The sequence below is a fragment of the Salvelinus sp. IW2-2015 genome, unplaced genomic scaffold (assembly GCF_002910315.2).
Source record: "Salvelinus sp. IW2-2015 unplaced genomic scaffold, ASM291031v2 Un_scaffold3403, whole genome shotgun sequence".
Lineage (NCBI taxonomy): Eukaryota > Metazoa > Chordata > Actinopteri > Salmoniformes > Salmonidae > Salvelinus > Salvelinus sp. IW2-2015.
Window position 1 is genome coordinate 10,373 of NW_019944683.1, and position 12,373 is coordinate 22,745.

The following is a 12,373-nucleotide window of genomic DNA, read 5'->3' on the forward strand; positions in this document are numbered from 1 at the left end:
TGGGCCCATATTGGGGGGGGGGGGGGAACGTGCAACTGTTGACCCAAACTGGCCGCTGTTTATTAGAAAAAATATGCTTCCTTTTTTTTAACTAATGTCCACTCGTAATATACATAGGATTGCTGTATACAGACATTAACATTCAAAACTAGAGAACAGATCTATAATATCTGTCCCAGTCTTTGCTGCCTCTGCTCGCAATGTGCATAATATGCTGTGATCCTAATCAATACTTATTTAATAACTCCAATAAACAAAAAACATAGCTAGGTTGTTGTAACAATTTTGTTTTGAGGTTGACATTTGTTCATTTATGCCATTGATGTTTAATTGATTGACATCACAGCCTTAGTGGTCTTTATTTTAACCAGGGAGTCTATGCTTGAAGGACAGAGGGGATGTTCTTTATTTAACCAGGAGTTCTATACTGAGACAGAGGTGTCTTTATTTTAACCAGGGAGTCTATACGAGACAGAGGTGCTTTTATTTTAACCAGGGAGTTTCTATACTGGAAGCAGAGTGGTATTTATTAACCAGCGAGTCTAATACTGAGACAGAGGTTGTCTTTATTTAACCAGCGAGTCATATACTGCAGACAGAGGGTGTCATTTGATTTAACAGCGGTCATATACTGAGACAGGGTGTTTTATTTAAAACCAGGAGTCTATTACTGAGAGACAGAGTGTCTTATTTAACCAGGGCAGTCAGATTTACTGAGACAGACGTGGATCTTTATTTCAACCATCGGAGTCTATACTGAGGACAGAGGGTGTTATTTATTTAACCAGGAGAGCTATGGACAGACGTGTGTTCTTTTATTTAAACCAGGGAGTCGTATACTGAGACAGAGTGTGCTCAGTATAGACTCCCTGGTTAAATAAAGACACCTCTTGTCCCAGTATAGACTCCCTGGTTAAATAAATACACCTCTGTCTCAGTATTAGACTCCCTGGTTAAATAAATAAACCTCTTGTCTCAGTATAGACTCCCTGGTTAAATAAAGACACCTCTGTCCCAGTATAGACTCCCTGGTTAAATAAATACACCTCTGTCTCAGTATAGACTCCCTTGTAAATAAATACACCTCTGTCTCAGTATAGACTCCCTGGTTAAATAAAGACACCTCTGTCTCAGTTAGACTCCCTGGTTAAATAAATACACCTCTGTCTCAGTATAGACTCCCTGGTTAAATAAAGACACCTCTGTCTCAAGTTATAGACTTCCCTTGGTTAAATAAAGACACCTCTGTCTCAGGTATAGACTCCCTGGTTAAATAAAGACAACTCTGTCTCAGTATAGACTCCCTGGTTAAATAAAGACACTAAGGCTGTGATTGTCAATACAATCAAACAATCAATGGCAATAAATGACAAGTCAACCTCAACAAAATGTTTACAACAACCTAAGCTTATGTTTTTGTTATTTGGAGTTATTAAATAAGTATTGATTAGGATCACAGCATATTTGCACATCTGCGAGCAGAGCAACAAAGACTGGACAGATATTATAGATCTGTTCTTCTAGTTTTAATGTTAATTCTGTATACAGCATCCTATGTATATACGAGTGGACATTATTAAAAAAGGACATATTTTTTTCTAATAAAACAGCGGCCAGTTTGGGTCACAGTTGCACGTTCCCCCCCCCCCCAATATGGCCCATGCTCTGATTGAGTTTGACACCGCTGGGCTACTGTGTCTATTTATCAAACTAGCCATTTACTTATTTAGCAAGCTTAAAAACATGGAGCCTAGCGTTAGCTAGTGAGCTATGCTGAACTTTAACTACTGTTATCCACAGTTAACATATCTCTAGTTGTCAATCAAATAGTTTGGCATCAATCAAAATGGGTGGCCAGGCAAGTTGCAGAAGGACGAGGAGGCTACTAATTCCCGACGTTTATCAGTGCAATTTTGACGGCCAAACTAGCTAACAAGTTTGAGAGGGTTTATCTAATGTTCTTTTGTTAGACATTAACTCTTCTCGCTCGCGTTAGTTTTTGATTTTGTTGTGTACAGGCAACGTAGGGAGAGATATCCTACACACACACACCTACAAAAGTTAGGTAGGTGTAGTGTGTGTGTGTGGTGTGTGTGTGTGGTTGTTGTGTGGTGTGATGTGTGTTGTGTGTGTGTACCTTGTCCTTGGAGCGCCAGGTGAAGTGCAGGCTGTTGGTCTCGCTGGATACAGGCAGGATGAAGGAGAGAGCATAGTGGTTCACCACTCATCCCGCACATAGTACAGCTCTGCATCTAGACCTGCACACACAAACACACCTGGTCTCTCACACACCTGTTCAAAATCAAATCCTTTTGGTTCATGTACACACGGTTAGCAGATGTTAAAACGAGGTGTAGTTGAAATGCTTGTGCTTCTAGTTCCCGACAGCGCAGTAATATCTAACAAGTAATCTAACACTTCCCCAACAACTACCTAATACACGCAAATCTAAAAAGGGTGAATGAGAATATGTACACGTATGTATATGGAGACTATAAGAGAGAATCCATTACAATAACAAGTACCAACCAAAACATCCTCAAGGAAATGAGAGAAACGGAGTCATAACATTTACATTTAAGTCATTTAGCAGACACTCTTACCAGAGCGACTTACAAATTGGAAAGTTCATACATATTCATCCTGGTCCCCCCGTGGGGAATGAACCACAACCTGGCGTTGCAAGCGCCATGCTCTACCAACTGAGCACACGGGACCACATACATAACATAGTATGGTACGCTCTGAACCAGCATACATTCACAAAGAGCCCTATACCTTCCCTGCAATATGCCTCCAGTTTATGATGAGACCGAACAACGAGCAAGAATATGAGAATCTCATTGAAAAGTACATTTTTAGTCCATGCTGAAATTAGGCCTAATCTGTGTCCAGGAAACAGGCATTTAGGTCCAACGCCACATCAAATAAGAATAACATTCCATTCTAGGTCTCCTTCCCATCACTGGCTTGCAAACGGACAGCTGTTAGAAGTTTGGAGAGGTACAAATCAGACGCATCAAAAAACACTCAAGTGAGGCGAACCTTGAAATATGACAGCAATTTCCTATCCAGGAGAAATTTGGGTTAGTGAAGGATTTAAGTGGAAATTGCGAATGCTTTCCATAAAATACACAGATCCTGAGGAATCTCTCTCTCTATTAAAGATTAATATATATATATATATATATAAAATAATAAATGAATAGGGGTTAGCTTCTATAACTAATGAAGTATTACTCCTCAGTTTCATTGTAGGGGTTAGCAGTTTGGAGATGGGAGGGTGAGGTTATCACTAGTTGACTGAACGCAGTCTTGTAGAGACATTTACCAGTCGACTGTAGTTCTGACTGCAGCATGGACTCGCCTTGACTATAATCGTGCTGTATTAAACTCAGGAGGACATGCTGTCAGACGTGGACCTTTTTCGTGGGAACAGTTTCATTTAATTTATAATAATGTCTTCGTATCTCAAAACTCGTTTTGTGGAATGCAGTGATTGGATTTTGCCCACACATAAAATGGACCCAGTTCATCCCAAACATTTGACTCCAGTTTGCCAACAAAAAAAAAGCGCCTGGAAGGATTTGGATGTTCGTCAGACTCGGGAAGAATGTTCTACGGACGTCATGGGTCAGGAATGCACAGTGTGAAATTTCACTCGCATTTGTAAAAAAAAAAGATTAAAAAAAAAAGAGTACAATATGATCACATGTATAGTAAAATAAAGGCTGCAGTAATGGATTTCTAAGTATTCTGCCATTTGTTCATAGCTGCTAAATTAAATAACACAAAAAGTCAAAGAACTACGAATCCTATAGCATATCCCACCTCGCACTGCAGCGCTGCCTGGTGGGCCGTGGGCACATGAGTGAAAGAGTTCATTTTTAGAAGCGCTGAACACCAGGCATAAAAAGTTGGTTGAATTTACTTGAAATAAAGTCTACTGAAGTGAGACTTTGTCCATGTTGTTTCTTGAATATTGACATCGTTTTTAATGTTTAATTTTTAAATACATTTTAATTTTGAACTGCTCGGGAACTCTGCTACTGATGTGTTACCACGTAACCTCTCCCCCGTCCCTTAAAGGGGCAGGTGAAAATGTTGGTCTTTCATCGTGTGATATTTGGTTAAAAGACTCTGAAATAAAATAAATATAAACACATTACTTCTTAAATCGGAATACATGTATGTTTTAGAAACATTACAAAGCAAAATTAAAAAATATATATTTAGGCCTGTTCATACCAGAGTAAAAACATTGGCAGCATTACAGCGTGAGTTCTTTCTGGGTAAGTCTCTAAGCTCTTCCACACTGGATTGAACATTTGCTGATCTTGGATTGTGTATGTGTGCCATTCAGAGATGAATGGGCAAGACTAATATTAAGTATTTAAGTGCCTTGGAACGTGGGGTATAGGTGTGTGCGCAGGGGCAGCGGTTTGTGTCAAGAACTGCAACGCTTGTGGGTTTTTCACGCTCAACAGATTCCGTGTGGTATCAGAACGGTCCACCACCCAAAGGACAGCCGGGTAACTTGACAACTGAGGAAGCATTGGCGTCAACATAGGCCAGCATCACTGCGGAACGCTTTCACACTTTGTAGAGTCCGTGCCATACGAATTTAGGCTGTTCTGAGGGCAAGAGGCGGGGTCGACTTACAAATATCTTGTGTGTATGAGACGTTGAGCGTTCACACCCACGGAGAGAACCTTGTCAGGGATACTCCAGCCGCACTGGGTATTACCGGCACAAAGCTTGTTTCTTCTCCGCCAAAAAAGACTTGGTCAGTGGAGTTTCCTCTCTGTATGTGACTACGTGTAAACTATTTCAATCAAATTGTAATTAGTCCATGCGCCAAATGTACAAAGGTGTAGTAGACCTTACAGTGAAAGCTACTTATGAGCATATACAGGGTGTATGGTACAGAGCAATGTGGAGGCATATATACAGGTGTACTGGTACAGAGTCAATTGTATGGAGCTAATACAGGGGTGTTTGGGTACCGGTACAGAGGTCAATGTGGAGCCTATAACAGGGTGTTACGCGTACAGAGTCAAATGTGGAGGCAGTATAAGTGGCGGTACCGGTACAGAAGTCAACAGTGGAGGCTAAAGTCAGCGGTTACCGGTACGAGTGTCAATTGTGAGGGCTATATACAGGGCGGTACTGGCACAGAAGTCAATGTGGAGGCTATATACAGGTGTTACGGGTACAGAGTCAATGTGGAGCTAGATGATCAGGGGTCGAGGTACCAGGTACAGAGTCAATGGGAGGCTATATAACAGGGGAGTACCGGTACCAGGTCAATGTGGAGAGGCTATATACGGGGGTACTGGTACAGAGTCAATTTGGAGGCTATATACAAGGGGTTACCGGTACAGAGTCAATGTGGAGGCTATATACAGGGGTTACGGTACAGAGTCATTGTGGAGGCTATACAACGGGGGTGGTACGGTACAGAGTCAATGTGGACGTTATATACAGTCGGGGTACCGGTACAGAGTCAATATGTGGAGGCTATATACAGGGTGACGGTACAGAGTCAATGTGCTGCTAATACGTTCAGGGGTGTTTGACGGTACAGAGTCAATGTGGAGCGGAGGCATCTAACAGGGTGCTACGGTAGAGTCAAGTGGAGACATATACGAGGGGGTACTGGTTCAAGAAGTGCAATGTGAGGCTATATACAAGGGGTACCGGGTAGCAGCATCAATGCTCGTGAGCACTATCTACGGGGGTACTGTTACAGAGTGTCAACGATGTGGAGGTTATTATACACGATCGGGTAACCGTACAGAGTCATAGTGGGAGGCAATATATACAGGGTCTGACGACAGTACAATGGTAGACTACCAGTCAGAGGTGGTACTGCTACAGTACCTGTCGGAATGTGGATGTTCAGTGCTACATATACACACTCCGGCTCGGTAACGAATACAAGGAGTCAATGTGGATGGCTTATACAGCTGGGTAGCTTCGGCGGTACAGAGTCAATGTGGGCCGTTATAACGAGCGGCTGTACGGTACAGAGATCAATGTGGGTAGGCTCCTAATACAGGCGCTCAGGTAGTACCGGTACAGAGTCAATTTGTGGGAGCATTATATACAGGGTCGGTACGTACAAGTCAAGTGTGGAGGCTAATAGAACGCGAGGGTTACGCGGTACAGAGTCATGTTGGAGGCTATAAGGCAAGGGGTACGGTACAGAGTCAATGTGGGAGGCATAATACAGGCAGGTGTACGTGGTACAGACGTCAATGTGGAGGCTATACAGGGATCGGTAACCGAGTACAAGACTGCAATGTGAGGCCTAATTACAGGGGTGTTAACGGTAACAAGAGTCCAATGTGGAGGCGTATATAACAGGGTGTTACGTGGGTTACAGAGTCAAGTGGAGGTTATATACAGGGTGTTACCTGGGTACAGCAGTCAATGCGGAGGCTATTTATACACGGGGTAACGTACAAGTCAATGTGGAGGCTATTATAGCAGGGGTACGCACAGAGTCAATGTGGCAGGGGGCACAGGTGAGCGACGGTAATTGATAGGTATATATTGTAACATGTGGTAGAGTTAAATACCATAAGATACAAGCGTTTTCAGTCTCTCTGTCCGCTGCTTTAATCCACCGTTGTACTGACCCGCGCTTCTGCATGGGTTGGTAGCGGGTGAACCAGGCCGTGCTGGCTGCGTGTGGGTCATGTCCGATATCATTTTTTGGCCTTCCTTTGACATCGCTTGGTGCTGTACGATGTCCTGTGAGGGCATGGCAGTTGAACCCCTGTGGAACTTTGGCAACCGCACCACCCTCAGCGTCTGTGCCTTGGTGGGGGGGCCAGCTGTCAGTGATGTTGTGCGCCAGAAGTAACTTCAAGAGCGTTCTCCCTCCGCTTCCCCACTTCGATCGTGCATGTGGAGTAGGGGATGCTGCCCTCTGCTGTCTTCCCTGAGGGACACGATCAGCTCCTGCCATTTTGTTGACGCTTGAGAAGAGGTTATTTTATTTTCTGCACACAATCTCCCAGGGCCCTCACTCCTCCCGTTTAGGCCGTCGTCGTTGCTCGGTAACACGGGCCTACTCATGTTCTGTTATCTGCAAACTATATTGAGTTGGAGCGTTTTGGCCGTCATGGAGTAACAGAGGGGGCTGAGCACGCACCCTCTGTGGGGCCCCTGTGTTGAGGATCAGCGGGGTGAGATGTTGTTTCCGTACCCTTCATCCACCTTGCGGGGGGGGGGGGGGGGCGTCAGGAAGTCCATGGACCCAGTGTGTCAGGGAGGGTTAGACCCAGGCCTCCAGCTTTAATGAGAGTTTGGAGGCTGATTATGGGTGTTGAATGATCAGCTGTAGTCAATGAAGCAGCATTCTTACATTAGTATCTCTGCCAGATGGGTGAGGGCAGTGGCAGTGCAGGCATCGTCTGCGGACCTATTGGGTGCGCTTAAAGAGACAAATTCTTATTCAATGACGGGCCGTACCCCTGGCCAAACCCTCCCCAATAACAACTAGACGGAACGCTGGCCAATTGTTGCGGCCTTATCTGTGTGTGGCCGGCGGGTGTGATACAGCGCTGGAATCGACATGGCTGTTAGTGAAGCTCTAAGCTACCGAGGATTATCAGTTTCTCAGAGCCTGTTGTTTGTACGACACGCCCCTCAACATCCCAGTTTTCTGCAGACTGGTGTATTGACTACGACCCGCCCAAAGACACCAGTTCTCAAACCTGTTGTTTTGTACTACAGCCGGCCGAGGGGACGACCGATGTTCTCAGACCGGTGTTTTACTTACACCCCCGCCCGCCCAAATCCACCCCAGTTGTCAGACTGTTGTTTTACTACTTACTACTGTTCACTAGGGCGTGTAGCTCACTTCTTTCGTTGCCAGCGGTGTAGGACAGTGTGATATGGTGGTGTGTTGATTATTTTGAGGGGACAGCAAATTACACTGTGATATGCAAGCGCACACTCAGCACCTATTACATGTGTAGCAAAGTGTAATTCTTCAGTTGTCACAGAAAAATCAACCAATATTACAAAATGTAGGGGTGTACTTCACTGTTGTATAACGTGTATGTAGAGGTCAAGGATGCTGAACTGTGGGAATACCAGTCTGTACCGCCTGACTTAACCCTCCCTGACCCACACTCTAATAGATTGAGGATGAGAGAGAAAAGGGGAGAACTAATGGGAAAAGAAGGAAAAAGGAAGAGGCGAAGACTAAGGAGAGGATAGGCATGGTGTACAGCAGTGTGGTTTAACTGGTGTGTATTGAAGAAGCTTGCCAGTTCCATCAGGTTGTGTGAACTCTCGTCAGGAGGGGAGAAGATTTGCAGTTCTCAACAGTTCGGTAACATGACGAACCAGTTTGGTCTAAAACCGACATATGGTCAGGCGAGGAGCTGAACATCGTGGTCTTTCACAACCAACCGTTTCCCGCATAAACCACACGCTTGTGTTACAGAAGGAAAAAGCCTTCCGAGAGGGGCCCCCGAGGAGGGAGAGAGGGGAGAAAGAAGGGGAGGAAACAGAGGGAGATAAGAGGGGGAGTGAAGAGGGTAGTAAATAGGGGAGGACCGAGGGGGGAGAGAAGAATAGGGGGAGACCGAGGGGAGAAAGTATGGGACGAGGGATGAAAGAGGGGGGAGAAAAGAGGGAAGGAACGAGGTGGGGAGAAAGAGGCGAGAAAGAGGGGGAGAAGACGGGGGAGGAGAATGAGGAGGAGAAAGGGGGGAGAAAGAGGGGAGAAGAGGAGGGAGAAGAGTGGAGGAAAGGCAGGGGGAGAAAGAGCGGGGGAGATCAGTGAGGGAGATCAGGAGGGGGAGGAAGAGGGGAGGAGAAGAGGTGGGAGACAGGAGGGGAGGCGAAGGGAGGAAGAGGGGAGACAGGAGGGTGAGGAAGAGGGAGGAAGAGGGGGAGACGGGGGAGAGGGGGATGAGGGGTTAGAGGGGGATGAGGGGTTTAGAGGGTGAGAGGGGAGTAGGGTTAAGGGGGAGGGAAGGGGAGAGGGGTTAGAGGGGGAGGGGGAGAGGGGGTAGAGGGAGGGGGAGGAAGCGGTGGAGCGGTTGTCTTACGATGCTTAGATTGCACAACCCTTATGGTTCAAACTGCCTCACTGTTCAGATAGGAGGCGAGTCTGCCATCCAAATGGACTCTATCCCTACATAATGCACTAGCTTAACCTGGGACCCATCAGGAAAATAGCTAGTATGGGAGGTAAAGGGCTGTGGCAGGTTAAATTGCGTGGGGGCGTGGCAGGTTAAAGCGTTGGTGCCCGGGCAGGTTTAAAGATGTGGGTCTGAAGCAGGGTTAAAGATGGGGGTAAGCAGGTTAATAGCTGGTGGGGTAAGGCAGGTTAAAGCGGCTGGGATGTAGAGGCAGGGTAAAGGCTGGGGTAAGGCAGGATGCTCTCTCTTGGACCAACCAACTGTCTGATAGAGAATGTGGTGATGACATCACAGAGGACCAACCAACTGTCTGGTAGAGAATGTGGTGATGACATCACAGAGGATCAACCAACTGTCGGATAGAGAATGTAGTGATGACATCACAGAGGACCAACCAACTGTCTGGTAGAGAATGTAGTGATGACATCACAGAGGACCAACCAACTGCTTTCTACTATTTAGCGAGAGGCAGGACCTATTTCTATAGAATGTAGCCCATTTTTATTCTCAGCTTCTTAACTAACTCTTCTAATATGCATTTTAAAAGACCGCTTTTCATATAGCCAGAAGCCCATATATTTGTAAGCAGGGACACGATCAATATGGGCACCGTCCATAGTACGTATGCTGAAATCATCAGAGTTATTTTTGATGTGCTCTAGAGAACAACATGTACTTAGTTTTACCTGCATTCAGTAGTCATTTCCGGTCAAAGTTTATCTGTAATACAAAGGCAGACTGTAGTTCAGAGAGCTGACTGTGGGGGCACTATCATGTACGACACTATCAGAATACAAGTGTAGGTTAAATGTTTTACATCAGTAGATGCATATTGAGTTCTATCTGTGAGGTCCTGTTTAAACCAGTGACATGCAGCCCTGTCTAGGACAATTGACGAAAGCCTCTGAATTAGCAGTGAGTGATCGACAGCATGGAAAGCCTCTGAATTAGCAGTGAGTGATCGACAGCATGGAAAGCCTCTGAATTAGCAGTGAGTGATCGACAGTATGGAAAGCCTCTGAATTAGCAGTGAGTGATCGACAGTATGGAAAGCCTCTGACAGGTCAATGAAGAGGGAAGCACAATGTTGCCTTTTATTCACACAGTTAACATCATTTATAACTAGGCTCATGCAGCAGAGATTGAGCTATAACCTGGTCTAAAACCTGACTGATGTACATTTTAGAATACAGTTCAACGATTCTAATATTTTAGCCAGGCAAGAAGGTTTAGAAATAGGCGGATGATGATTTAGGTCACAAGGGTCACGACCTATGTGAAGGGGCAGAACATGGTCCGCCTGCCAAACCTTGGGGACAGTACCAGATATAATCATTAGGTTATAAATATGGATCAGTGATTCATCAGTCAGGGGGGCAGAGAGCTGCAGTAAAAATGCATCCAGTCGATTTAAAAATATATATTTTTTTACATCAAACATAAGCAAAGCATCTAGCACATCAGATAGTTAAAAAAAAGAAAGTATATTTTTTCCCCCCCAATTTTGTCATATCCAATTGGTAGTTAGTCTTGTCCCATCGCTGCAACTCCCGTACCGACTTGGGAGAGGCGAAGGTCGAGAGCCGTGCGTCCTCCGAAACACGACCCAACCAAGCCGCACTGCTTCTTAACACAATGCCAACTTAACCCGGGAAGCCAGCCGCACCAATGTGTCGGAGGAAACGCACGTACACCTGGCTACCGTGTCAGCCTGCACTGTGCCCGGCCCGCCACAGGGGTCGCTAGTGTGCGATGGGACAAGGACATCCCTGCCGGCTAAACCCTCCCCTAACCCGGTCTCGCTGCCCTGCTGTCTCGCTGCCCTGCTGTCTCGCTGCCCTGCTGCCGTGCTGTCTCGCTGCCGTGCTGTCTCGCTGCCGTGCTGTCTCGCTGCCGTGCTGTCTCGCTGCCGTGCTGTCTCTCTGCCCTGCCGTCTCTCTGCCGTGTACTGCGGGACGCCAGTCAATAGGCTAAACCATCGCACACACACACACACACACACACACACACACACACACACACACACACACACACACACACACACTAATCCTCCTCTCCTCTCCTACAGGTTGATTACAGGATGGGTTTCCACGTAGACAACCCTGCAGCTATGAACCAACCACAGAGCAACATCTCTAACCAAGGGGAGGTGCCTCGCACAGCCTCAGGTCTGTCTACCAATCACCACGTCCCATTACCCTCGGCTATTATAATAGTCTTTAGCCTAAATATTCTGTTGTATTATGAAACGTGTGTATCCTTGTTTAGTAGGACCAGCCATCAGGATGATGTGTGTTGCTAGGTCGGTCGAACAACCAATCAAATATAGTCCTTTTCCATCACCGGTTGTCATAGTGACCTGGCCCCAGACCCTGAAGAGAAAGGTTAAAGGGCAGCCCAATGTAATCCTGTCGTCTTCTGTCACTCTCATGTGGCAATACATCTTTATGTTATTCTCTCTCTCATTGCCATGGGAAACATGTTTACTTTTGCCAAAGCGAGTGAAATGAACAGTAAACATTCCACTCACGAAGGTGTTGAAAGAGACGTTTCAGGTGTTAAAATATCTGCTGCAGAGTGTTCACCCCCCTGGTCTATTATCTTATTTAAGGGGGGGGGGGGGTGAGAAGGATTACTTTATCCTATCCTAGGTATTCCTTAAAGAGGTGGGGTTTTCAGGTGTCTCCGGAAGGTGGTGATTGACTCCGCTGTCCTGGCGTCGTGAGGGAGTGAATTCCATTTAGGCTTGACATAACAAAGGGGTTTGAATACTTGACTTAAAACATTTCAGATGTTCATTTTTTAATGATTTATAAACATTTCAAAAAAACATATTTCCATTTTGACATGTTGGGGTTTTGTGTGTAGTGACACTTAAGTGTAAAGTCAGGCTGTAAACACAACATGGAAATAGACCAGGGGGGGAATAGACCAGGGGGGAAATAGACCAACGGGGGGGAAAATAGACCAGGCGGGGGGGGAAATAGACCAGGGGGGGAAATAGACCAGGGGGGGGGGGAACTAGACGGCAGGGGGGGGAAATAGACCAGGGGGGGGGGAAAAGAATAGAACCAGGGGGGGGGGGGAATAGACCAGGGGGGGAAATAGACCCAGGGGGGGAATAGACCAGAGGGGGGGGGGGGGAAATCAAAGACCAGGGGGGGACAGGGGGGGAAATAGACCACCAGGGGGGGGAAATTAGACCG

At 46.1% G+C, this 12,373-nt stretch overlaps 1 protein-coding gene across 1 annotated transcript in view; it reads left to right on the forward strand.

Moving 5' to 3' along the window:
- LOC112075794 (tyrosine-protein kinase RYK) overlaps positions 1 to 12,373 on the forward strand; it is a 103,711-nt gene that overhangs the window by 9,526 nt on the left and 81,812 nt on the right. The window contains 1 exon segment of the mRNA XM_070441069.1: positions 11,236 to 11,335. Within this exon segment, the coding sequence (XP_070297170.1) occupies positions 11,236 to 11,335 (100 nt within the window).